This window comes from Sorex araneus, chromosome 3, assembly GCF_027595985.1.
Source record: "Sorex araneus isolate mSorAra2 chromosome 3, mSorAra2.pri, whole genome shotgun sequence".
In the NCBI taxonomy this organism is placed as follows: Eukaryota; Metazoa; Chordata; class Mammalia; order Eulipotyphla; family Soricidae; genus Sorex; species Sorex araneus.
The window spans coordinates 611,546-637,218 of NC_073304.1; the positions used below are offsets into that span (position 1 = coordinate 611,546).

The 25,673-nt window shown below is 45.7% G+C and overlaps 1 protein-coding gene and 1 pseudogene across 1 annotated transcript in view; both read right to left on the reverse strand.

The window, feature by feature from the left end:
• The window catches only part of TDRD9 (tudor domain containing 9), an 83,150-nt gene that overhangs the window by 40,252 nt on the left and 17,225 nt on the right, over window positions 1-25,673 (reverse strand). The window contains exons 4-11 of the mRNA XM_004603770.2: window positions 22,794-23,015; window positions 21,140-21,262; window positions 20,072-20,152; window positions 13,265-13,429; window positions 6,561-6,667; window positions 2,754-2,818; window positions 2,070-2,124; window positions 1,453-1,537 (exon numbers count right to left, since the gene is read on the reverse strand). Of these exons, the coding sequence (XP_004603827.1) occupies window positions 1,453-1,537; window positions 2,070-2,124; window positions 2,754-2,818; window positions 6,561-6,667; window positions 13,265-13,429; window positions 20,072-20,152; window positions 21,140-21,262; window positions 22,794-23,015 (903 nt within the window). The remainder of the gene's footprint in view (window positions 1-1,452; window positions 1,538-2,069; window positions 2,125-2,753; window positions 2,819-6,560; window positions 6,668-13,264; window positions 13,430-20,071; window positions 20,153-21,139; window positions 21,263-22,793; window positions 23,016-25,673) is intronic.
• Window positions 16,456-16,630, reverse strand: LOC129403738 (U2 spliceosomal RNA; annotated as a pseudogene).

Below are 25,673 nucleotides of genomic sequence, written 5' to 3' on the forward strand. Positions count from 1 at the left end.
GAAACACAATCTGACATTCTTAGTGGAATTCATAGGGCAAAGTTCAAAAAGCAAGCCAACAAATTTTTTTTTCAATTTAATCACTGAGATACACAGTTACAAAATTGTTCATGATTAGGCTTCAATCATACAACGTTTCAACCCTCGGCCCTTCACCCTGTATTGTTCCCACCACAAATGTCACCAGTCTCCCCTCTCCCCACAAGAGCCTTCCTCTACAGCAAGCACTTTTCCCCTCTCTCCCTCCTTCCTTTTAGGCACTGTGGTTTGCAATACTACTGCTGAAAGTTATCATGTCTATCCCTTTACCTCTTTCCAGCACTCAGTTCTTGTCCAGAGTGGTCATTTCCAACTATCACTGTCACAGAGGTCCCTTTCCTGTCCTAACTGCACTTCTTCCCATTTTTTATTTTTGCAGTGTCAATGTCCCTGGTTCTGAAATCAACCTTGTTCCCATTTTCTGCAACTTGTAAGTGCTGAGGCTTCTGCAAGGAGCAGAAGCCACCCTGCTCTTCCCTCTTTTTGCTAAGATTTGGGTTCTGAAGCTCACTGTCCTCTAAAGAGTGCTCCCCAGCCAGCAGGGTCCTTGTGAAGACAGCCTGAATAAACAAGGTCGGTGCAAGGCCGCCTCCAGCCACCCTGGCCCAGCAACGCTGGCTGTTGCCAGGATCCTCTGGCCACTCACCCCATTGCAACTAGGACAGACACTGAGCAGCATCACTTACTTTTGCAGCTTGGCAAGTGGACTGTTATTCATTCAATGCATAAAGTAAAAGAAGCCAAGGGATTTGCTCATGACACAACTGAGAGGTGACAGAGACCCCTGTCCCTGATCTCCACATGCAGGTGCTGAACCCTGAGCTCTCGAGAAGGTGCTTTCCCCTCAACACAATGGCAGGTGCTCAGAGGCATGGCAAGAAAAGAGGACAGGAAGGTGGTTTGAGGGCTGCTGGAGGAGCCCGGACAGCAGGTGGGAGGACAGGAGGTGGCCTGCTTCAGGAATTGCCCTGGACGCCCAGAGGTGGGAGCTGCCCCGGACACCAGACCGTCCCACCAAATCGAGGTGGAAGGCAGACTCAGGGGCCCTGAGCTCTCAAGCAGCTCCTGAAATTCTCGGAGGCGTATGAAGAAACAGTCATGTTCACACACAAACTGAAACAGAAGAACTCCTAAACCCAGATTAAGAATTCAGCTTTGAGCCAGAATGGGCAGCATAATCGCTGCCAGGGACACAGAAACAGAGAAGAGCATCCCCACAACTCCAACAGTGATGTTCCAGAGACTGATTTACAAACTGAAGGCGAAGTGAAACCCGGCCCTGGCTCACGTGAGGAGCAGTTTGCTTAGGTGGTAGACCACCACCACACCGGGAGGTTGGAAAGCAAACCCCGTTCACAAGCCAACTCAGAAAGTTTCTACAGAATGCTCACAATGAACTCCCAATGTTCCTACCTTTCGGTATCCAGGAACTGGACTTAAAAACACATTGTTCTGCTCTTCCAGAGTCACACTTGAATGGAGGGGAAACACCTGCAACCTAGGTGACATAACAATAAATCAGGATATTCAGCCAACAAGAGATACTTAGAGATGAGGAAAGATCCTTGAGACCATTTAACTTATGTCAGATACAAAACTGGTTCTAAGTTTTAAAAAAATAAGTCATGTTAAAAAACAATCGTGCCAGTAAATATTAACGGTTAACAGCCAAAAAAAAAACAAAAACAAAAAACCACAACGTGCTGGAGAGATGGTACAGCGGGCAGGGGTTTGCCTTTCACACAGCCAGCCAGGGTTTGCAGAGCCAGGAGTAAGTCCTGAGTGATGTGGCCCAAAATCCTAAAATAAGTGAATAAATCTGTGTTCACATAAGGGTCTGGAGCGATAGTGTAAGCGGGAGGGCAACTTGTCTCGCATGCGGCTGGCCTGGGTTTGTTCCCCAGCACAGCATCCCATGTGGTTCCCCAAGCACCTCCAAGAGTTAATTCCTGAGCACAAAGCCAGGACTAGCCCCTGAGCATTGCCAGGTATAATTCCTAAGCAAACAGAAATATTCACATTAAACACACCTCTTGTGAGCCATATTTGTAAGGAGTTCATGCATGTAGTTTATTTCACTCAGACCTAGAAAAAAAGAAAAAGTGGAAAAACTATATTTACTATAAAAATCGAACATTTAAGTAAAGATTGTACCTTTTTTTTAAGGAAAAAAAGACCCTATAAATCTTTTATTTGTTTTGGGATTTATTTGTTGGGCTTTAGTTTAGGGAGGCCACAATAGTGGTAGTCAGGGCTTTTTCGTAGCTCTATGCTCAGTGGTGGGGGATGGGGTGGGGGTGGTGGGAGAGATACTGGGAACATTGGTGGAGGAGAATGGGTACTGGTGGAGGGATGGGTAAACAATCACTGTATGAGTGAAATGCAAACACAAAAGTTCGTAAGTTTGTACCTGTACATCACAGTGATTCTCTAATAAATTAAAAAAAATAAAAAGTGAAGAAGAAATAAAATTCAAAGACTATCAAAAATTGTATCTCTTAAAAATTTAAACACTTCATTATCAATCTTTTTAGAAATATAGGGTTCATAAAAGAAGTCAAGCTGAGAATCACATCTGTGCACATTCTCCAGTTCAAAAGAGCAAATAACTCACATGGTGAATATTATTTTTTTGTAGGTGCTAAAAAAAAAAAAAAAAGCTTTACTTCCATTCAAAGCACCGTAACCCCAAGTCACTGCAGAATGTCACTCACCTGGCAGAAACACTAAAACACTGCTTCGCTCTGACACAAACTGGGCACGTGACCAGGTCTTGTTCCTGTTCAAAATACACGAGAAAGATGTACAAATATTAGCTGAGGCAAAGGTGGCCCCTATTTTCCCAAAAAGGGATCATGGAAGGCTCTTACAGATCATCCTATATCAAGTTGTTTTATTTGGGGCTGGAGGTTGGGGCCATACATGGCAGTGCGCAGGGTTTACTCTCGGCTCTATGCTCAGGGCTCACTCCTGAGGCTCAGGGGACCCTACGGGGTTCTGGGGGTCGAGCTTGGGTCGACCACTGTCAGGCAAGTGCCCTACCCATTGTACTATCTCTCCAGCCCATAAAATTCTATTTTGAATATGAAAACAAAGATCCCATAATTTAAGACTCTTATCAAGACCCCATGCTCACTCTGGGGGGTTCCAAATCTCAAGACCCCCATTATTTTCGCCGATAACAACATTACCTGCTAAATTTTCCTTTGAATCTAATTACTAACATCTAGGGCTATGGCCTCCTTCCAACCCTGTTTCCTTTCTGTGTCCCCACTGTCCAATCAGCTGTTCCCATTTATCCAATTCCCACCTGAAGCCCCTTGGATTAGCCCATGTGGTCTCTAGTTAAACACTTACACAGAGTCCTAAAACACAAAACGTTTAAAAATACTAAACTTCAAAGAGCCAAATCATTAGAAATTTTTTTTTTATCTCAAACTGTTTTCTTGCCTCTGCTACTGTGAAAACATTTATGGGAGTTTGGCTTCCTCCATAAAGCTGTCAGCTGGTCTGTGTGCTGGGCCCTGCTCCACAAAGGTGGGGAACAGCAGGGATTTGACAAACAAGTCCCACCTTCTGGGGAGTCAGACAAGAAACAAGCCTCCAGCATGGACATGCCACTCAGCAACAGAGCCAAGACATGGGCACATGCCTTTACCCCACGCCCTCCTCGGCAGCTGGTCTTCCCAGGTATAGTCTGGAAGCAACGCTGAGGTTCTGCCGAGACTCATGAAGACAGAGTGGAAATGAGAGAGAGAAAGGAAAACAGTGGAACATCGACATCAATGAGACAAAACCTGGCTCTGAAAATGTTGACAACTGATAACCTTAACCTATTCTTGCCAAGAGGGAAGAAGACGTGTCTCCAGTTACTAGCATCCCAAGTGTAAGTGTCCACAACTTCTTACACTGGAGGGAAAGCAAAGACAATGGGGCCCGGGAACAACTTGGGGGCAATAGCACCTTCCTTGCCAGCCCCAGTCTGTGGAGGCTGAGTCTCGGTCACTGGCACCACAGGGCATATGTGCCAGCGCAGCCCTAGAAGTTGTTTGGGATCCCTCAGCATTGTCTCATCTGTGACACATAACCAGCCCTCACCCCCACCTCTACCTCCAGGGTGTGCGCTCAAGAGAGTGCACATCTTCAGAACCAGGTTCAGTGGTAGCAGGACACACTTCACATAAATAAGGCCCAGCTCAAAAACAAAACAAAAAGAAAGCCGGGGGGAGAGACAGCATAGGGTTTAGGCACTAGCCTGTATGTGGTCGACTCCATTCTGATCCAGGACCAACAGAATCCGGGCAGAGCCAGGGATCACTCGGTGTGGCCCCAAGCCCCACACCACCTCCCGAAAGAATGCCATGGAAAGTTACCCAGACCAGAAGGGGATTCACCCACAGGAACACTCAGACCAAAAGGCGTCTGCTCCATAATAAAAGACGACCAGACAGTACCATCAAAATATAAAGACAAGGGCAAAGGTGCCATACATATATCATACATGCATGTACAAGTCTTTGGTTTGGGGGCCACAGCCAGCATTGCTCAAGGCTGACTCCTCTGCACTCAGGGATCACTCCTGGCAGAGCTTGAGGGACTATATGGGGTGCCACATGCCCTACCCACTATACTATCACTTCAACCCCAAACTTATTTCAGTTTTAAAAATTAGGGTCTTCCACTTGCTTTAGATGCAGGAGTCCTATGCTTGATCCCCAATAACACTTGACCTTGAAGAATAATCTCCAAGCTCTGGTGTTTGTGGCAAAAAAAAAAAGAAGGAAAATATAGAAAGAATGGGGGATCAGAGCAAGATTACAGCAGGTAGCATGTTTGCCTTACACATGGCCAACTTTGGTTCAATCTCAGGCACCTCATATGGTCCCCAAGCTCACCAGGAGTAATTCTTGAGTGCAGAGGCAGGAGTAACCTCTAAGCAGAGCAAGGTGTGGCACGAAAAAAAAAAAAGGTGAAAGGGTTGGAGCAATGGTACAGCAGATAAGGTACTTGCATTCCATGTGGCCCGGCCATGTTTGATTCCCAGCACTAGACACCCTGAGTATGGCTAGGAGTGTCCCCCCAGCAGAGCCAGGAGTAAGCCCTGAGAATAGTTGGGTGTGGCCCCAAACCAAAAAAGAATAAAAGTAAAACAGATTAAAAACTAAGAAACCTACCGAGAATTTAAAAAAAAAAAAAAAAAAAAACAACCGGGGCTGGAGTGATAGCACAGAGGGTAGGGCGTTTGCCTTGCACGCGACCGACCCGGGTTCGAATCCCAGCATCCCATATGGTCCCCTGAGCACCGCCAGGGGTGATTCCTGAGTGCAGAGCCAGGAGTAACCCCTGTGCATCGCCGGGTGTGACCCAAAAAGCAAAAAAAATAATAATAAAAAATTAAAAAAATTTAAAAAAACTTGTAAAAAATATACAACTTTAGAACAAATAATTGATAGAAACAGTTCAAGATGGCGATGGCAAAAACTAAATTAACTTTCATTACATATATACATATTATATATTTGCTATATACACATATGCAAGCCTAAAATCCCTATCATTGTAAAAATAATGAACACTTTTGGGAGCTTAGAAATAGAGCTAAAATCAGATAATGCCCTTAGGCTAGAAGGGGTATGTCTAGAGGGCAGTAAGGCAGCTGATAACTTGGCCTTCCACGTGTGCTCACAAATCACAGTCACCTAGAGGGGGACAGGGACCCAGGCTCAGCTCAGGCTGCCGAAGCCACATGTGTTCTCGGTGTGTGCTACTCCGGTGTTTCGACAGGACTGACCGGAGTCACAGGAGCACCAGGGACATTCTTAACAGCGGGATATTCTCCAACTCGAGTCAGCACTTAGGACTGACCTACAATTGTTTCTACAGGGAACTATCCAGGTTTCAACAGGCTTGTTAGCCCATGAGCCTGGAATCCAGTGGGAGAGCCTGTGGAGCAGAGTCTGTGCCATGAGCCAAACAAGGCAGACACTTCCCCAGGCTCCAACGCCTGCTGCAGGTCGACCTGCTGAGGACCATCTCTGGACTCTGGTGTTCTTGCTCTTAAAACTGCCTCAAGCGTGGCTTTAGCTGAAGTGGAAATTGCCAGTAAAATGTTTACAAGATATTAACTTAGTTTATTTATTTAGTTTTCGGTCCACACCAGGTGTTGCTCAGGGTTACTCCTGGCTCTGCACTCAGGAAATGCTCAGGGCAGTGCTCAAGAGACCTTATGGGATGCCAAGGATCAAACAAACCCAGGTTGGCCGGGTGCAAGGCAAGCGCCCTACCCTCTGTACTATCTCTCCGGCCCCTAACTTTATGTTTAAAGATATACAGCAACTACAGAAAAGTATCTACAGTTGTATCTTAATATTCTAGAAACATTAAAAAGGGGGCACATGAACTGGTGGTGAAACAAGGTTTTTGCATGTTATAAGGCTCCAGGATTCCATCTCTGGCACCAGGGGAAAAAAATAACACTGAAAAGTTTCAAGGCCAATACCATTTTTTCAATGTTACATTACCCCCCATTCTCTTCCATATCCAAGTCATCAAACATCTGAATTAGGGAGATAGCAACATCATAAATATCTTTAGTAATCACCGGCTCTTCCAGAAGATGTGGAGAAAGCTAAAAACAAAAGAAAATAAGTTGTAATACTTAAACAGAAAATGCTGGAGTTTTCGTCACCACTGTAACCAATGCCCTGGCATTGGTAACCAATTAATACTGGCTGAAGCACTTGCTGAGGGTCAAGCACAGCAGAAGGTCCTCACAGACCTGCACTCAGGGCACCTCTGACCTGGGCTAGAGTGAGGGTCCGAACACAGAAGGAACCCATCAGCAGAAAGTGGCTCTGAAGAGCCAGAGTAAGTGGCAAGTAAATGTACATAAAGTCAGGAGGGTGATTCTGATCTCAGAGTTTTTGCTCTTCATCTGTCAAATTCTGGCTGCCATGAGCCTATAACGTCATCATCACCTGGAGGAAGGCAGCTTTCAAGACTCAACTCTCCTTTGTCTCTGCTACTCACAGGAAGAATATATCCACAAAGATCCACCTCCAGATTTAGAGAGCCAGGAGCACACTTTCAATTGTATTAGGATGAAGCCAAACAGTCGAGACATTCACCATCACTCAGGTGCCTCTGCAGGGCTAGAATTACTGCTGAGCTTCCTCTGTGTCAGGATGACTCCAGAGCGTCCATGTGCAGTTACGTCAGAACTTCCTCCAAATCTACTTTTAGACTTACTTGGGTGTATTTCCCCAAAATGAAGGTTGTGAAGGACACAGCAAAAGAAGTCTTTAGGGGGAAAAGGCAAACATTTCTTCTTATTTTTGCCAGAGAAAACTTAGTTAACATGTATCTGAATAATGTCACTGTCACCATCCTTCTACCATAAATATATGCCTTTCAGTCAATAAATTTGAAGTATATCTAATAAATCCATTCTTATATTTTTTAGCCTATTTTGTTACTTTATCCAGACAGTGAGCATTATCATAATACCTGCACAAAAGATAGAGGAAAAAAAGGTAGATTTTCTACACCACAACAATTGGACTCCAAATGCTTCTGGAATTGTTCTTCTGTAAATAAGCAGCCATGGGAAAAGGACATCATCAATCCACAGGGAACCAAACAAATTTGAACCGAGCCCACACTGCTAAGCTGCCACAGGAAAGTGCTTCGTCTAGGGTGGCCTCAGCAACGCAGTGCTCCGCGTGCCTGCCATCACCAGGGTGGCCAGGCCCAGACTAGACAGCAGGTCCCAGGCAACACAGGCAGTGCTGGTGCTGGCGGCCGCACCCCTGCAGAGAATGGGATGATGACAGGTCTGGAGGGTTCTGTGAAACCTAAACTGGACACAGTAGGGACAGGTCTGCTGGCCACGGTCTCCCACTGGAGAGGTCACAGCCATTCACTTCACAGTCTCATCTGAGTGCACGTTTGACAATGATGAGACTTTCCCTGGGTGTTGCTTTTGCAATAAAGTTGAAACTAAGGCTGGTATGTGGCTCAATAGCCTCGCACATTATCAGACCTGGGTTCAATCTTTAGCACCACAAAAAAATAAGTAAACAAAATAAATTACTTAAAGGACTCGTCACAAGCCACTGTGACACCAGAGCATTCGGAGGGCACCAGGAGCCACAGGGAGGGACATTCCCAGAGAAGAGAAGCCTCAGTATCCCACCCGGAGGCTGCTCGGACTACTGCAGGCGCTGCCTGGGCAGTGAAGCCAGACCATGGTGAAGGACAGGATGTGGGAGACAGAGAAGCAGATACTGTAAATTCAAACCAAGGTTGGCCAAAGGTAGGCAGAGAAGCTTAGGATCCAGGGAGTTTCTCACCAGGAACAGACTCAGTTCTGTCTAGAGAGTGGAGAAAGAAAACGGGGATAAGGAGCTTGCCTCACGTCCCAATGGCCCTGTTTCAAATTCCTGTCAACATTTATCGACCTCTGAACCATTTATTATCCGTGGTCACTCTTGCACACACAACCATTGTGCATTGCCAAGTGTGGCCCAAATCCCAAACGATAAGGACAAAGAGAGACAGAGGTCTGCAAGGTGAGGAGGGGAACTAGCAGATGCAATGGTGCTAATGTCAAGAAGGAAAACTGGAGATGTGCCCATTCCACAAAGGGTAGGGTACGTCTCCTGTGTCACTCCAGACCAAGGATTTAGGGAAGAGGACCACAGCAGTGGAAACAGGCTAAACTGGACATGTTTACAAAGTTGCTCTGGAACCACAAACTATACAACAAAAGGCAGAGATGCTATGTTGGAGAGCTACACGTAACACTTACTTGGCACTCAGTCACTGGGAGTCCCTGGGCACTTGGGGTTCCAGTGTCTGTCATTTCCTAAGTTATGCCAAGACAGGGCGCTGTCTTGTCTGTGACACATAACCAGCCTTCACCCCTACCTCTACCTCCAGCCTCCCAGGATACTAAGATGGGTAACCTTGACCTGAGGGACTCAGAAGGCCCACCCCAACTCCATGGCATGTGCCCAGGAATCCGCTCCACATCTACAAGCCCCAAGATCACCAGTGTAGGATGACATTGCTTCATCCTTTCCCCCCTTGCCACAAGCTTAGGTTCATCCCGGTCACACCCATTAAGGTGCTCCCGAGTCACTCCCATCCCTTTGTTTAGCTGTAACTACGTCTCTATGCTCTCGTCCCCAAAACAGTTATCCCCCTAATCTGACTCTGTTAATTTGTAAGGTCAGACCTTTCTAGGACACTGAACTTATAAGTTGATATTGCCTTTCTCCTCTCCTTATGTCTTTTGAATAATTTACTTTAAAACAATGTCCTTTTTGCACAGACACAAAGACGACAATATTATGCTTTTGTAACTTGGGATTTAATTGGCCTCGAATATTATTCCCTCCCGGGCATCTGCTTTCTCCACTTAAGCCTCAGTTGCCCTCAGTTCCTAGCACCCCAAAAGCAGGGTCCTGTTGAGGGATGGGACGGACCCAGGGCAAGCGGTGAGTTGTGTGCTACCCTGGCATCGAGATGGGCCTGGCCAAAGTGCCTAATTCTTAACTATAAGTTAAGAGCTTGGTCATGGACAAATGCTGTCATGATCCAAAAGTAACGATGAGACTAGGACCCTGCTAGGGATAGGAAAGACTAATCTGGCCTGAGCACTGTAGTCTGAGATTGAGATGGCCCCAGGAGAGCAATTCTATAAGCTTAATGCATTTCTTATTGTGTCCATACAAAATGATTAATATTATGAATGCTTATTATGTTTGCTGGATGAGGAGAGGAGAAACACATTCATGGGACTCCGCCCTTGGGTGGATGGTCCTGCTGAAGGAGAATCTGTCCTAAAAGCAGGATCCCCTGAAGGGAAAGAACTTTACTCCTATTGATAGTGACCAAACCTATGTGTAAGCCCCAACCCCTCATGCTGGGGGATTTAACTAGGCTGTAAGAGGGGGCGAGATCCAGAGAGAGATCCAGAGCCGGGAGAGAAGCAGAGACAGAGAATGAAATAAACAGACTGAGCAACCAGTTTGGCCTTCTTCCTTTCGTCGCCTGCCCCTGACCAACAGTCACACAGCGGTTCCAGAGCACCGAACGTGGGCGGTGTGACAGAGCCGCTCCAGGAGCCCATGAGTGCACACGCCCGTCGGCGTGCTTTAGTTTTTTACACACCAGGAAGCAATTGGCAGTGGGAACAGATCAAGCTTCAGACCAGCTGGAAGAAGAAACCAGCTAATGTCATTCATGTCACGTCCTGCCTGGCTCTGAAAATGTGTACTCTCTCAAGCGCACACCTCTCCTCCGCACCATGAACAAGGCTGCATGCGTTAACTTGTTCCCAAGTGTACATGAGCTCAGGAGGCCCAGAGACAGGGAAATGGGTGTACTGCTGGTTTTCCTGTTCTTCTGAAACACTGTCACTGGTAAAAAGAGGTGCTACATTTTCATATCCTTCAATAGTTAATTTTGACCAAATTGTTAGAATTACAGAGAATGAAACAGTCAGTGCATTGGATTCAAGAATACCATTTCACGTAACAAACTGATTTAATAAATGCCAAACTCAGAACAATTCTTCAGCATCAAAATTACAAATGCACAGGCCCTATGATCCCACAACTCCATTTCTATGAAGCTGTAATCTAGAATGGTATGCCTTTACAGAGGTCAGCGAGAGTTGGGGATGGGGCAGCATTTTACTACCCAGGGAATGTCCAGAAACAGCCTGGGTGTCACAAGGGGGCAAACCAGGTAGGGTTTGCTGCTCAATGCCGTACTAGGCCCAGGACAGTAGCCCACTAGAGAATTTATTCCCCAAACACCAACAGAGCCAATTCCAGGCCCACAGCTGCTCTTAACAAGGAGCTCAGAAATTCTGAAGGCCAAGCCCAGAGCAGCAGTTCCATGAAGTAATGAAGAGGGAGGGGCAGTAATACATGTAGTAATGAAGAGGGAGGGGCCAGGGGCTGGCAGGGAAGTCCATGACAAGGGAAGCCAGACAAGCAAGGTGACCAAGAGATGCCGAGGTTTCTGGGAAATGGAGAAGACACACCTCCTCGTTTGTGTGTAGAAGCATGAAGATTTATTAAAGTAGTAGCAGCGGTTTTCTCTTGCTGTAGGGAAGCTAGGCTTACAGAAAACAGAAGAAGAATTGTCTGGTTTTTGGTGGCAGGCTCAAATTCAGGATCATACACGTATTAGGAATGTGCTCTACTCCTTGTGCTATTGCCCCATCCCCAGAAGGAAGATGCATCATGCCTGCTTAGCCTTTTTGATTTGAAACTCCTACAAACCATTTTTAAGCAACCTCTCATCACCTACCAGGGTAGCCAGCGAGATAGCAGACATTAGGGCCTTGCATGCAGCCAACCCAGGTGCAGTCCCCAGCACCACTAGCACCACATGGTCCCGAGTGTCATCAGCAGGTGCAGCCTCAGAGAACCCTTCAGTGACTCAGATAATCTCCAGTACCTCAGGGTCTAAGGAGCAGCCTATTATTTTGCCTTCACATTGAACAGGCTAGTCTGACCAGCAGAGAATTGTTGGAAGGGGCCCTCTCCCCAGAAGAATGTTAGGGGTGTGAGGGAGGGAATAACTAAGCAAAATGCCTGCTCTACATTCTTGAGGCCTGGGGTTCAACCCTCAGCATCTCCACATTCAGAGTGAGTTCTTCTCTCTGACCCCGGGGCCCACAACACATGTGCAATTTCCGAACACAGCCAGATGTGTGTGAGCACGACGGCCAAGTCTGGGGTCTTCAGCAGCCACTACTGCTAAGGAGGCATGAGTACCACAGCTCATGTGCAACTCCCACAGTGACTCCAATAAGCACCAAAAAATGATCATGAGCATGACCCCGGTGAGAACAGGTGCCAGCACCACCACTGCAAATGTGAAAACTCAGTGAGAACCACGCAGAGCATGAGCAACCCCTGGCCATAATACAGCAGCAATAAAAGGCAAGAAAAATAAAAGGTAATAGTGATAATAAGAATAATGTATTGTCAGTATTCATCATGACACACTGCTCCTTCGACCTACCATTACAAGCTATATTAGAAAAATTTAGCATAGGGCGAGTGATGCAGTTCAGGGATGGAGTGCATGACTCAAGTGTGTAAGGCCCCAGGTTTAATCCCCAGCACTGCAAAAAAAGAAAAGAATGGGTTACTGTTATTGCTGATGTTGTTTTAGGAGGAATTTAGGCCACATCCAGCTGTGGTCAAGGACTGCTCCTGGGTCTGTACTCAGAGTCAGACTCAGGAGCAGTCCTTGACAATGCTCAGGGGACCCTATGTAATGCCAAGGATCAAACCAGGGTCCAGGGGATAAGGCTAACCTTCTTGTGCTCTCTCCAGCCCGGAATATTTTTTAAAGGGGAAAAAAAAAGGAGAAAATTAAACTTAATTTACTGGAACTACCCAGAAATTACTATGGATTTCCCATGAGTGCTTTCCATGTTCACAGTTTTAATCAGTAAACCCAGGCATTTCCTTCCTCTTGTGTTCCTCTGGCACCCTCACCATCTCTCTGCTCCAGTTTGAAGTTCCAACAGAGCCTTTCAGTTGTAGGTCTTGAAAGCAGGCTTCACGAAATATAAGGGTACATTTGCTGTATTAGAAAAGTACAACCAGGTCATCATTACCAAGTCATTCTGGCAGCCCCAATCTTCACGGCCGAGATATCTGGAGCTTTCTTGGGCAGTACGTAGGCTGGGTCCCTGCACTACCAAGAGACCCAGCACCCCATTACACCCAACCTCCTTCTGCATATGAACTTCCGACTTCCCAGCTCTGTGACTAATCTCAGAGACGTCTTGCTGTTGAATCATCCCAGTTCCACAGTTCCTGGGATGTGCGGCCGAGTGATACCTCCAAACTTCACAGTACTGGCAGTTCAGTAGGAACACAACAAATTAGGTGCAAAGGTTGCACAGAAGCCCACGAAACTCAATGAGCAAAACCTGTAACACAGAAGGCTCAACTAATGCCAGTCTAGTAAAGTCTCAGATAATGACATTAACACCTCTGTGAGATATAGTTCTGCACCTGCTGTAGGGGGATACTTGGGAGTGGCTAGGAAACTGGGGACATTGGTGAAAGGAAGGTCACATTGCTGGTGGGATTGGTGCTGGAATACTGAATACCTGAAACAACAGTATTATGAACAACTTTGTAAATCACGGTGTTTGATTAAAAAAACATATATGTAATCAGCATACCCTGCTATGATGAATGTGCCCCAAATCATTAAGATAATATTCTTCAATTGAATGGGGTTTTCCTTCTACTTCAAATACATAGGCAGGGTTCATCTTATTCTGAACAGGAACAGCAAAGTAATCAGCAAACTCTTTGCAGTTAATGGTAGCTGACATCAGGACCACCTACAGAACCAGAGAAAACAGAGATCAACAAAACAGTCAGGAAGGCAAAACTAAAGGAAAATAACTTTAAACATCCAGGCTTGGGGAGCTGGAGATAGTACAATCAGCAGGGCACTTGCCTTGCGGGCAGCCAACCCTAATATCCCACATGTTCTAGAGCCAGGAGTAAGCCCTAAGCACAGTTGGTTATAGCCTAAACTACAAAATAAAATTCCAGGCTTACCAGAATATTTTTCAAGATTTATTACAGAATGCCTTGATTTCATCTCTAGAATAATATTATTAATTAATGCTTAAGAGATATCAACTTTACTATTTCTCTTTATTTCATCAAATGAAAAGCAACTCTAATAAATTATAACTGTTTAAATATAAAGGAAAAACTACATCAAAAAACTACATTGAAACTGATTTAATTACTAGCTGTCCCAGGCAAAAATGAGGGTCAGGCAGGAAGGAGGAAGTAGAAAGACAAAGGCCCAGCAGCCTGGGCCAAGTCATGCACCGGAGGCACCTAGAATGAATGACAGCAGAGCCACTGCTCTGAGGAACCACCTAGAGCCAGCAGGAGCAAGCCAGGGCCAGCCCAACAAAGCCTGGGGACTGACTGCAGACCGCAGGTTTGCCAACAGACACCTCTGCACGGTGCCACATCCAGGAGCCCAGAGCATGCCCACATGAGGGATATAAGGCCTGCTCTGCACCACAATGTTGGCACACGGCTGCCTGCTGCAACCCACCAGGACTTGTAACTGGAGTTAGGCACAACATCTCAATGTCTACACTAATAAACCAGTAGTAGCACACCAGATTGGATGGATGCAGCACAGAAGGCAACCAATCTTCATTAACAAAACATAAACGCAGAAGGCTTAACTTCTAAGTAATCTCTCAAACAAGGACTTAATATCTCCATGGTGCGATACAACAATTTACACTAATTTTCTTCTGAAAAAACATTTTTTTTATCATTCTGTCAGCAAATTATTGGTAACAAGCAATATAAAATAAATTACTGAGGGCAGTCCTTAAAGACGATGCTCCAGGAGGTCTACTAACCCATTCTGGCACCCAGCGGCTTCTTATAGAAATGCATTCTAGACTGTGAACTGAGCTACACCCCCCTGCCGCCTGGAGAGGGGAGAGGATTTTCTCTCTCAACCCTTTCTTTCTACGGGGGAGATGGCAGCAGTGGTAGTGGCAGCAGCAGTGCCCATGTGGCATCCGCCACCTTCTAGAACTCACAACCCAGAGGTATAAGTTTGCAGTGACGTAGCGCACAGGAGATCATGGGATAGGGCTGTTACCAGCACGCTCTCCGCCCAGATGAGATCCGGAGCAGCCGCGCACGAAACGGTCCCTCTGCTCCTTAAAGACTATGATCCATCCGGGAGGTCTATAACCCATTTTGGCACCCAGCGGCTTCTTACAGAAATGCATCTAGACTGTGAACTGAGCTAAATTATCAGAAATCCAAAACCACACAGCCGCTACTGTGGCCATGTAAGCTCATATGATCTTCATTCTCAGCAATGGAAAACAAATTATCAAATGATGCCTTTTTAGAAGATTTGATTGTTGGGGAGAAATTCCAAATAATAGTAGTGAGTTCTCTGTTGAAATATTGAATGTATTCAAAGTATAGAGAGAATAATGTGAAGATCATTATTAGCCAGTGAGGTGGGACGTGGGCCAGGGAGGGGGGTATACTGGGGTTCTTGGTGGTGGAACATGCGCACTGGTGAAGGGATGGGGGTCTGATCATTATATGACTGAGACCTAAACCTGAAAGCTTTGTAACTTTTATCACGGTGATTCAATGAAATAAAATTTTTTAAAAAAATTACTGAGGGCCTGCTATGGGGGGCAGGCTTAAGGGGCAGTTGGGAAAATTGGAGACAACGATGGAGGGAAGGTGTAATAGTGGTGGGATTGGTCTTGGAATATTAAATGCCTGTAAAAAATATTAACTCTGTAAACCACAGTATTTATATAAAGTGTAGGGAAGAAATTTACACATGTAGGTTTTACATATGTAAATTTTGAAATATGTTAATATAGAATTGCTTTAAAAGTTAGATGATGGATGAGACATGATTATAACCATAATGAGATCCAAGTATAAAATAAAATTTAGTCGGACTTTGGTGGGAAATCCTAACAAGAATAGTAAGTCTTTTGTTGAAATATTGAAGGCAATCAAAGTGGTAGCCATCTCTCTAGATTGAACTAAGCCATATCCCCACGCCGGCTGAGAAGAAATATCCTTCTTTCTCGGGAAGAAATGTGGCGTGGCGTTAACCATAGTATGATGTCCATTAAGTTGACACGAACCTGGTGGCGTGGGAATGGGATACAAGGGAATAAATTATTATGTACATGGAACAGCGAGATGCTGGTGGAATCTCGAGCCGGGGCCGATACCAGCATATTACTTTTGGTTCCAGAAACTGCTTGCAGACATTCTACCAGACTATCAACTAAGCCAGAGCCCCACGCCGGCTGATGATGGGAAATAACCATCTTTTTCGTTTTTTTTTCCCTTTGTCAGGCAGCGTGGTGATTACTAAACAGGCGTGAACTCGGTGGCACAGGACAAGGGGGGAAAAAAAATAGAAAAGTTATGTAACAAACAGCGGGACTTAATATCTCTACATTCTCAGCAATGGAGAACTACCAAATGCTTCCTTGACAGTAGGACTGTCTTTTTCTTTTTTGGGGGAAACCCCAGCAACAATAGCGAGTTATGTGTTGAAACATAGAATGTAACCAAGATAAAGCATAAAGGAAGTGAAACTTATCACTTACAAGGGCGGGGATTGGGGGGCGGGAGGTATACTGGGGTGGTTGGTGATGGAATAGGGGCACTGGTGAAGGGAAGGGTGTTTGAGTATTGTATAACTGACATAATCCTGAGAACTATGTAACCCTCCACATGGTGATTCAATAAAATTAAAAAAAAATTTAATGTAATATGCTTTAGATTCCAGAATTGGAAACTTACTGGGAATGGGCATTTTGTTATATTGTAGTAAGTGGTGTCAATTAATTTTTCCCACCATCATCCAGGGGTCTGCATGCAGACAGTGACATGGACCATAATCATATAGTAATCACAAATTGGCCCTTACTGGTTTACTTTCTGATCATTCTATTTGCCATTTCTTACACTTGATCTTAGCCAAAAGGCCAAGAAGTGATTCTATTTGCCATTTCTTAGAGTTTTGTTGGAATAGGTAATATAAAGTCCATTTGTTATGTGCCTAAGGGGGCAGGTTGGGATTGGGAGGGAAACTGGGGATGCTGGTGGAGGGACGGTCACAATGGTCATGCTGGAACACTAAATGCCTGAAACAACTGTATCATGAGCAACTTTGTCAATCACCGTTTTTTAATTAAAAGTAATTTAAAGGACGCCACAATCCACAGAGAAGCAGCAGGCATTCTGGTGAGCAGCGAGGCCCGGACAATGCTCCGGACCCGATTCGGGGCCAGCAACACCGGGGGGCCGGAGGGAGGAGGTGCCGCCAGCACACCTTCTCCGGATGGAACCCCGGCGCCACTGAGCAGCAACTAACACGGCTCCAGGATTCGGGACTGGGACAGATCCGAGCCGCGGGGGCCACTGGAGTGGGGCAGCGCCAGCCTAAACTCTGAGTGGCCCCGGCCGCCGGAAGTCACGCCCTCGACCCACCCTCGGCGCCATCTTGACGCCACAATCCACAGAGAAGCAGCAGGCATTCTGGTGAGCAGCGCGGCCCGGACAATGCTCCGGACCCGATTCGGGGCCAGCAACACCGGGGGGCCGGAGGGAGGAGGTGCCGCCAGCACACCTTCTCCGGATGGAACCCCGGCGCCACTGAGCAGCAACTAACACGGCTCCAGGATTCGGGACTGGGACAGATCCGAGCCGCGGGGGCCACTGGAGTGGGGCAGCGCCAGCCTAAACTCTGAGTGGCCCCGGCCGCCGGAAGTCACGCCCTCGACCCACCCTCGGCGCCATCTTGACGCCACAATCCACAGAGAAGCAGCAGGCATTCTGGTGAGCAGCGCGGCCCGGACAATGCTCCGGACCCGATTCGGGGCCAGCAACACCGGGGGGCCGGAGGGAGGAGGTGCTGCCAGCACACCTTCTCCGGATGGAACCCCGGCGCCACTGAGCAGCAACTAACACGGCTCCAGGATTCGGGACTGGGACAGATCCGAGCCGCGCGACCTTTTCTAAAACCTGAAAACATACAATCTTTGAATGGAAAATTAATTATCAAATGCCTCCCTATTAGGGCTATCTTGTTTGGGGATATAACTCCCACAAAAATAGTGAGTTTTATGTTGAAATATGGAACGTAATCAAGGTGAAGAGAAAATAAAGTGAGGTTCATCAGTTATACAGTTGGGGTGGGGGCGGGGGGCATACCGGGGAATTTGGTGGTGGAATATGGGCACTGGTGAAGGGATGGTGTTTGAATACGGTATAACTGAGACATAAACCTGAGAACTCTGTAACTTTTCACATGGTGATAAAATTTAAAAAATAAATAAATAAATAAATAAATAAAAATAAAAATAAAAGTAATTTAAAAAAGAAAAAAGGAACAAAGCAACTCGAAGTTGGTAATTTAGGCCTGAGCAAAAACACAGCCCTGGTAGCAGCACTGAGAGAGAAGAGCACTTCTCTCTAGCTTCCCCTCCAGCCCTGCAGACAAAGCGGCAAAAAGGGAGAAGCCAGAAGCCAGGGTTGGAAGCAAAGATCCGAGAAGCCACCAGGGGTGGAAAAGTGGCCTCAGGGGGCTCAGTTCCAGAAGACAATCATGGGCTTCAGAAGTGAAGTGAGGTACAGGGCTTTCTTAGGCAGTGTGCCCCTGCCCCAATCTGCCCCAGGGTCATGCCACATCCGGCGAGCTCCAGATCACAAGGGTTCCACCTGGTCACCAGCCTCACCCAGGAGGCCTCAGTCCCCACTCCACTGGCCTAGGACTGGTACATACTCAGTCTGGTCAGCAGGTCTGGGGGACCTGAGAGGTTCGGATGGGGAGAGAAGGTGGCCTGAGGCCCAGCTGCCTTTGAAGGCTGAGGCAAGCTCTCTTAACTAGCAGCACAGCTCTGGGATTCGGTATTTCCCACCAAGCTCTCAAGAACTCGCCTTCTCCCTCAGGCCAACTCCACACATCCTCCAGCGTCTGCATGTAGACAGTGTCTTGTTCACACATTCAATTCACTTCAGAAACAGTGACAGTGACTGACCTATTCAAGAAACAGGCACAAATTCCTGAATGATCTTTGTTAAACACATTAAAGCCCTTCGTCTTTCTTGGGGGGAAACTCCAACAACAATAGTGAGTTTTGTGTTGAAGTATGGAATGTAATCAAGGCAAAGAGAAAATGAAGTGAAATTCATCAGTTATGCAGTGGGGGGTGGGGGGGAGGGGCGGGGGGTATACTGGGGTTTTTGGTGGTGGAATATGGGCACTGGTGAAGGGATGGGTGTTTGAATATTGTATAACTGAGAAATAAGCCTGAGAACTTTGTAACTTTCCACATGGTGATTCAATAAAATTTAAAAAATTTAAAAATAAAAAAAATAAACACACTAAAGCCCTGAACTCACTTTACTGCTAAAAGCTGAAAAAGAGTAACTTAAACCATTACCTTATACAGGGCAAATAAATCTTAAAATGACTATCAAGAAAGTTCCTAAATCACCAAGCACCACTAAGTGTGACAGTAGTCTCAGAGTGGAACTCTGCCAGGAGTGGCCCTGATTTAAAGGGCAAAAAGGAGGGCCTGAACCTCTGATCAATCTTAAGAGTGTCGCTTAAGAAGCAAAAGAGGGGGGGAGCTGGAGCAATAGCACAGCGGGGAGGGCGTTTGCCTTGCACATGGCCGACCCAGGTTCGATTCCCAGCATCCCATATGGTCCCCTGAGCACCAACAGGAGTAATTCCTGAGTGCAGAACCAGGAGTAACCCCTGTGCATCGCCAGGTGTGACCCAAAAAAAGCAAAAAAAAAAAAAAAGGAAGCAAAAGAGGATGCAAACAGTCAATCCTCATTCATTTCACAGTTCCCTGGGATGCCAAAACCAAGCGCTACAAAGGTCAGGGGGAGTTGGCCATTCCAGGTGGAGGAAGTAAGATAGGAAGAAGAATGTCCCACAAACAGCACACTGAGGCAACTGCTTCCTGACTGACAACAAGTCTGTCCTCAGTGCCCCAATGTCTGGCATGTGTCTCCCAGTCAGGAGGGCCCATGGAAGCCTGATCACAAGGCTCTCTGCTCCCAGAGCTGGGCAGACGATGTCAACACCACCTCAGGAGCAGAAACCCTTGACTAGTTTAGCTTATCCGTGCCTCCCCACCTCTGAACGGAAGAGCCGGAATCCAACACACAACAAATGTCAAGAGTCTCCGATTCCAAACATCTGTTAAATGAAGAGAAACGGCCACAGAGACAGCACAGCAGAGGGGTAAGGCACTTGCCTCACATGCAGTCAACCCCAGAATCCGGAGCCAGGAATAGCCCTTGAGCACTGTGTATAGTCCCCAAATCCAAAATAAAATTAAATCATACAAAATAAAATAAAGTGAAATAAAGCCAAATAATGTATCTTAGGCCTGTGTTTGTTACTCATAAAACAAATTTACCTTGACAAAACGTGAATTTGTTCGTAAAAGTTTGCGGACTACCAACAGCAGGAAATCCATTTCTTCAGTTCGCTCGTGCACCTACAACATAAAAAGGGGCACTGCAACATGGCAGCAAGCAGAGCACCCCCCACTGCCCAAAGTGGCTAGGTTTCAAAGCATGCCAGGGTGGCATCAGCTCTGCTCAGAGCTCCTCCTCCTGAGAGCATGTCACTGGAAGCAGAGCACACCCAGGCGTGGGGAGCGCTGATCTCTGGGCACCCCGGGAAGTCATGTTTACCACTCCTGGTCTTGCCAATTCAATACCAAGAGTGCCCTGTGTCACTGTAGCCACCAAAATCAGACTCAATGTATCTCTGGTACATAGAAGCCACCTGGCATAGAATTTGGAGTGGAGACATTTTCAAAACTTCTCAAAGTGTTTTATTTTGGCTTTTGTTTGATCAAGGTGCTCAGGGTCACTTCCTAGAGTGCTCAAGGTTCCGTGCAGTACTGGAGTCAGACCAAGGGTTCTCACATGCAAAGAAGACATCCCATTTGAGCTGTTCTCTGATCCCTCGATAATGAGTTTTCTTTTTTTACTGCGTCTCCTCACCTCAAAAAACATGTCACTAAATCAATTAAATATCCCATCTTTGATGAGAAAACTCCAGAAGGTAAATGCAAAGCTCCCAGGACTCTATAGAATGATGACATATCAAATCTTGGGTCTGCTCTGCTTTTAGTCCTGAAAGACGCTGTCACCCTTCCCCATCCCATCTCCCCAGGTGGGTCTCAGAACTGCCTGGTGCTCGCCAGCCCCATGGAGAAGCAGAAGGCACATCTCAGCACACAGCACTTCCTCTAACTCAGCAGTCATCAGAAATGGAGCAAAACTGGTTTCAGTGCAACATTATCCAGAAAAACACATACTAGATTTGTTCTCAGGGCTGTCATTTGCCACCCCTACTCTAAGTGAGGTACCTCTTTAATAAGCCCCAACTGTTAGGTCCAGAGAACAGATAGCAGCACCCAGGCACCCCCATGTACCATAGCCGTGCAGACAGGAGGCAGGAAGACAGCACTTACCTCATCAATGAAGATGTGCGTGAACTCCATCAGACTCTTAGCACTGACAATTTTCTGCAACAGGACTCCAGTTGTCATGTAAATCAACTTAGTGTCTTCTGTTGCTATTTTCTCTAACCCCACCTGAAGCAGGGAAGAAGGCAAGAGAGAAAGAGTATAGGGATTATAGCATATGCCTTCCATACAGCAGACCCTGGTTCAATCCAAGGTATGTGACCGAGGCGATGCTAAGCACTACCCGGTGTAGCCATGGTGGTTCCCAAGGACAGGGCAGCCTGAGTAATCTCTGGCACCACAGGGCCTGAGCAGCACTTCCTGGGATTTCTGTTGAACTGCTGGCCCAGTTGCCCGAGACACACTAGGAAGAGCCTCAAGGCCATCTGAGCACTGACTGCAAGTCTCTCAAAAGATGAGTGCAAGGGACCAGGGTATAGCATAGCAATTGGGGTATATGCTTGGCATATGCCAACCCAGATTCAGCTTCTGGCACCACATGATTCCCAGGTACAGCCTGGGAGTCCCCCAGTACACCGGGATCCTGCGACCCCCGGCACTGGAAGGCCTGAGCACCACCACATCCTCAAACCTGTCCACTCCAGCTGAAAATCACCAGTGGGGGCCCCGGCCTCCTCGACAGGTTGGAAGACAAGAAAGAAAAGGAAGAAAGGAAAGGAAGAAGAGAAGAGAAGGAAATGAAAGGAAGAAATTAAGGAAGGAAGGAAAGGAAGGTTTAAAAAAGGAGAAGGAAAGGAAAAAAGAAAAGCAAGGAAGAAAGAAAACTACGGAAGAAAAATTTTTTTCAGTTTTTTTTTTTTTTTTTTTTTTTGCTTTTTTGGGTCACACCTGGTGATGCACAGGGGTTACTCCTGGTTCTACACTCAGGAATTACTCCTGGCGGTGCTCAGGAGACCATATGGGATGCTGGGATTCGAACCCTGGTCGGCCGCATGCAAGGCAAATGCCCTACCCACTGTGCTATCGCTCCAGCCCTTTTTTCAGTTTTAAATGCTACACATTTGACTATCCAAAAAGTTCTGTCTGCCTTTTTTTTTTATTAATTCACCATGGGGTACAGTAACAAAAATCTCACTGTATGATCAAAGTTCAAACAAACACCCATCCCTTCATCAGTGAATGCTTTCCACCAGCAAAATCCCCAGATTCCCCCCCCATTCCATACCTCCCCCTGCCTGTGTGCTTTATAATGCAGATAAGAAGTGATTTAAAAATACTGTAAGTCACACACATAAAAAAAAAAAAAATACGGTCCAAAGTAAAGTTTTAGTTCTCAAGTTCCATTTCATCTTCTCTCTTTTTTTTGGGGTGGTAAAATGGTAGGGGAGTCAGTATGACTCTATACTACAGCTACACAGTCATACTGACTCTTGTTTATGCCCAAACAACCATAACCAAAGACATCTCCCAGATACAAAGGTATTGTTAAGAGAATAAAATGCAAATGACAATTCTCACTTCTATTCAAAAAGAAATTAGTGTTTTATAAGCATTTCAGAGTTTTATAACTTTATTTTTAATTTTGCCCTACTTCCTTGCTCTAGAAAAATGAACAAGCAGCTGCTTCTCCTTGTTTCAGCTGAAAATCACCAGCACCACCTATAACCACCTCATGACTCAAGAGCGTGGACATTCTCACCTGATAGCCCACCAAGCCCCCCAAAGTCCAGGCACGCTCTTTACTGATCCACCTGGCAATGCTGCTGGCCCCAATCTTCCGGGGCTGGGTGACAGCAATGTTGCAGTAGGTGGCGCGCTGCAGGCAGTGGTCGAGGACATACTGCGGAAGCTGTGTGCTCTTACCACTCCCAGTGGCGCCATGTATGATCACCACAGAATTACTTTCTATCAAAGAAATGACCTAGAATGAAAGAAAAATATTTCAAAACTGCCATAAAACTAACAGCAACATACTACTATGCACCAAAAACTTCATCTGGAAAGATGTTCAGGGTATTTTTTTTCCCTTTCATCTTTACAAATTCAATTATTGCAGCCAAGGGATGTCTTAAAGGGCTGAGCACATGCTTCATATGCACAAACTGAGCCGGGTTCACTCCCCAGCATCCCATGGCCCCCTGAGCAACAGCACAAGTGATCCCTGAGTGCAGCCAAGAATAACCCCCTGAACACTGCCAGGTGTGCCCCCCACAATAAAGAAAGAAAGAAAGAAAGAAAGAAAGAAAGAAAGAAAGAAAGAAAGAAAGAAAGAAAGAAAGAAAGAAAGAAAGAAAGAAAGAAAGAAAGAAAGAAAGAAAGAAAGAATCTCATAGATACACTGGTTTTTGAGCTGAACGGAAACTCCTTGGGAGGAGGGCGGCTGAGTCACCGCCTGCCGAAGCCCCAGCAGCTGCACCCATACCCTACAGCTGCTGACCTGCAAATGACAACTTCACTGCTTCATGACTAATCTCTGCAGAGATGTCAAGTAGACAAAAATTCCAGGTACACTGTTTTGGGGCTGAAAACTCTGGGGTCTTCTCAGAGTGGATGTGGGCAGCCCTCACCATACGGAGAAAGTCCCAGCAGTCTCATCCCCATCCCACAGCCACCACCATGTGAACACGGCCCAGCTTTGCATATTCACGACTAACCTCAGGAGAGATGCAGCCACACCGCGCTGCTGAAACACATCGGCCAGTTCTACAGACACTGGAGCTCCTGGAGCAACACCTCCCAAGCCCACAATTCTGGCAGCCCAGTAGGAGCACACCAAAGTAGATGGGAAAGTAGCATAGAAGCCAATTCAATAAATACAGAAAGTTCAACTAGCAACAGATAGCTGAGTAAACCCTCAGACAATGACTTTGAATGATTGCATTGTGAGATACAACAATTTTCACAAATTTTTTTGACTGAAGTATTTTTTTTATAATTCCATTAGCCATTTTGTTATAACAAGCAGAATAAAATAAATTATTTTGTGTCTGCTAAGGCAGCAGCTGGGGGGTGAGTGGGAAACTGGAGATGGAGGAAAGGTCAGACTGGTGGTGGAACTGGTGTCAGAATATTAAATACTCAAAACAACAGTACTATGAACAACTTTGTAAACCACAGTGTTTAAATGAAAGAAAAATAAAAGAAAAAATGTAAATGAAAAATAAAAGAAAAAAATGTACAGATGGTACATATACACAACAGAATACTATGTAGCTGTGAAAAAGATGTAGCACTGCTATTTCCTACAACATGGATGAAACTGCTGGAGGGTATCCTGACTATTGTGCCAAGTGCTGTAATGAACACAGGTGTGTGTATATTCTTCAGATTACTGTTTTTGTGTTTGTGGGGGAGATGCCATGAAATGGTGCTGCTGGGACATACAGGAGTTCTATTTTTTGGAGAGATCTCCATATTGCTTTCCTTGGAAGTTGAACTGTATGACATTTCCACCAACACTGTTGGGGGACTCCTTCTTTACCAACACTGGCTGTTTCCAGGCTTTCTGATACATGCCATTCTCACAAGCGTGAGAAGATCTCTTCTTGTTCTGATTTCCATTTCCCTCATCATGAGTGACAATAAGCACTTTTCCATATGCCTATTGGTCATTGTGAATCTTCTTTGGGAAAATGTTTGTTCATCTCCTCACTCTATTTATGGACAAGGTAGGATTTTTTTGTTGTTGAGTTTTGTGAGTGCTTTACAGATATTAAAATATCAACCCTTGGGGCTGGAGCAATAGCACAGTGGGTAGGTCATTTGCCTTGCATGCAGCTGACCCGGGTTCGATTCCCAACATCCCATATGGTTTTCTGAGCACCACCAGGAGTAATTCCTGAGTGCAGAGCCAGGAGTAACCCCTGTGCATCGCCAGGTGTGACCCAAAAAGCAAAAAATATAAATAAAAATAAAAAATAATAAAAATAAAATAAAATATCAACCCTTCATCCAAAGTATTGTGTGCAAACATTTTCTCCCATTCATTAGTGTCTTTTTATTATAACTTGAGTTTCTTTTGTTGTGCAGAAGCTGTTTAATATAGTCCCATCTTAGACATAGGGGTTTTAATATTTCATCCGAGTACTCAAGACACATTTTTACCCTATTAGTATACAGTGATATTTTTAAAACTATAATCCAATTCCTCCCCATAGCCTACTACTTCTACCTAAATGTACTTAAGCTTTTCTCTTTGGAGGAAGTAAGCTATGATCATAGACTATAAGTTTATGTGAATGCTGCCCTCTGCAACTTAATAAAGTACATCTACTCTAAAAAGTTTGATTCCATCTAAAGCAAAATTAAAACTCTTTGAACATCTAAAAACTTTTAGGACATCTTTCTTTTAACTATGACTGCCAAGTTCAAGCTCATTTTAACCATTTTTAATAAAATGCAATTAATGGAAAACATTACCTTGCTGCTATATCTGAAAGAGTCAATGACTGACCCAATCAACAGGCAGGGACGGACACACACACACACACACGTTCAGTAGCCCTAGACACCAGAAGGACCTCAGCCCTACCAGGAGCACCACCTGCACAACAAGCCAGAATAGCCCCTGAGCACTGCC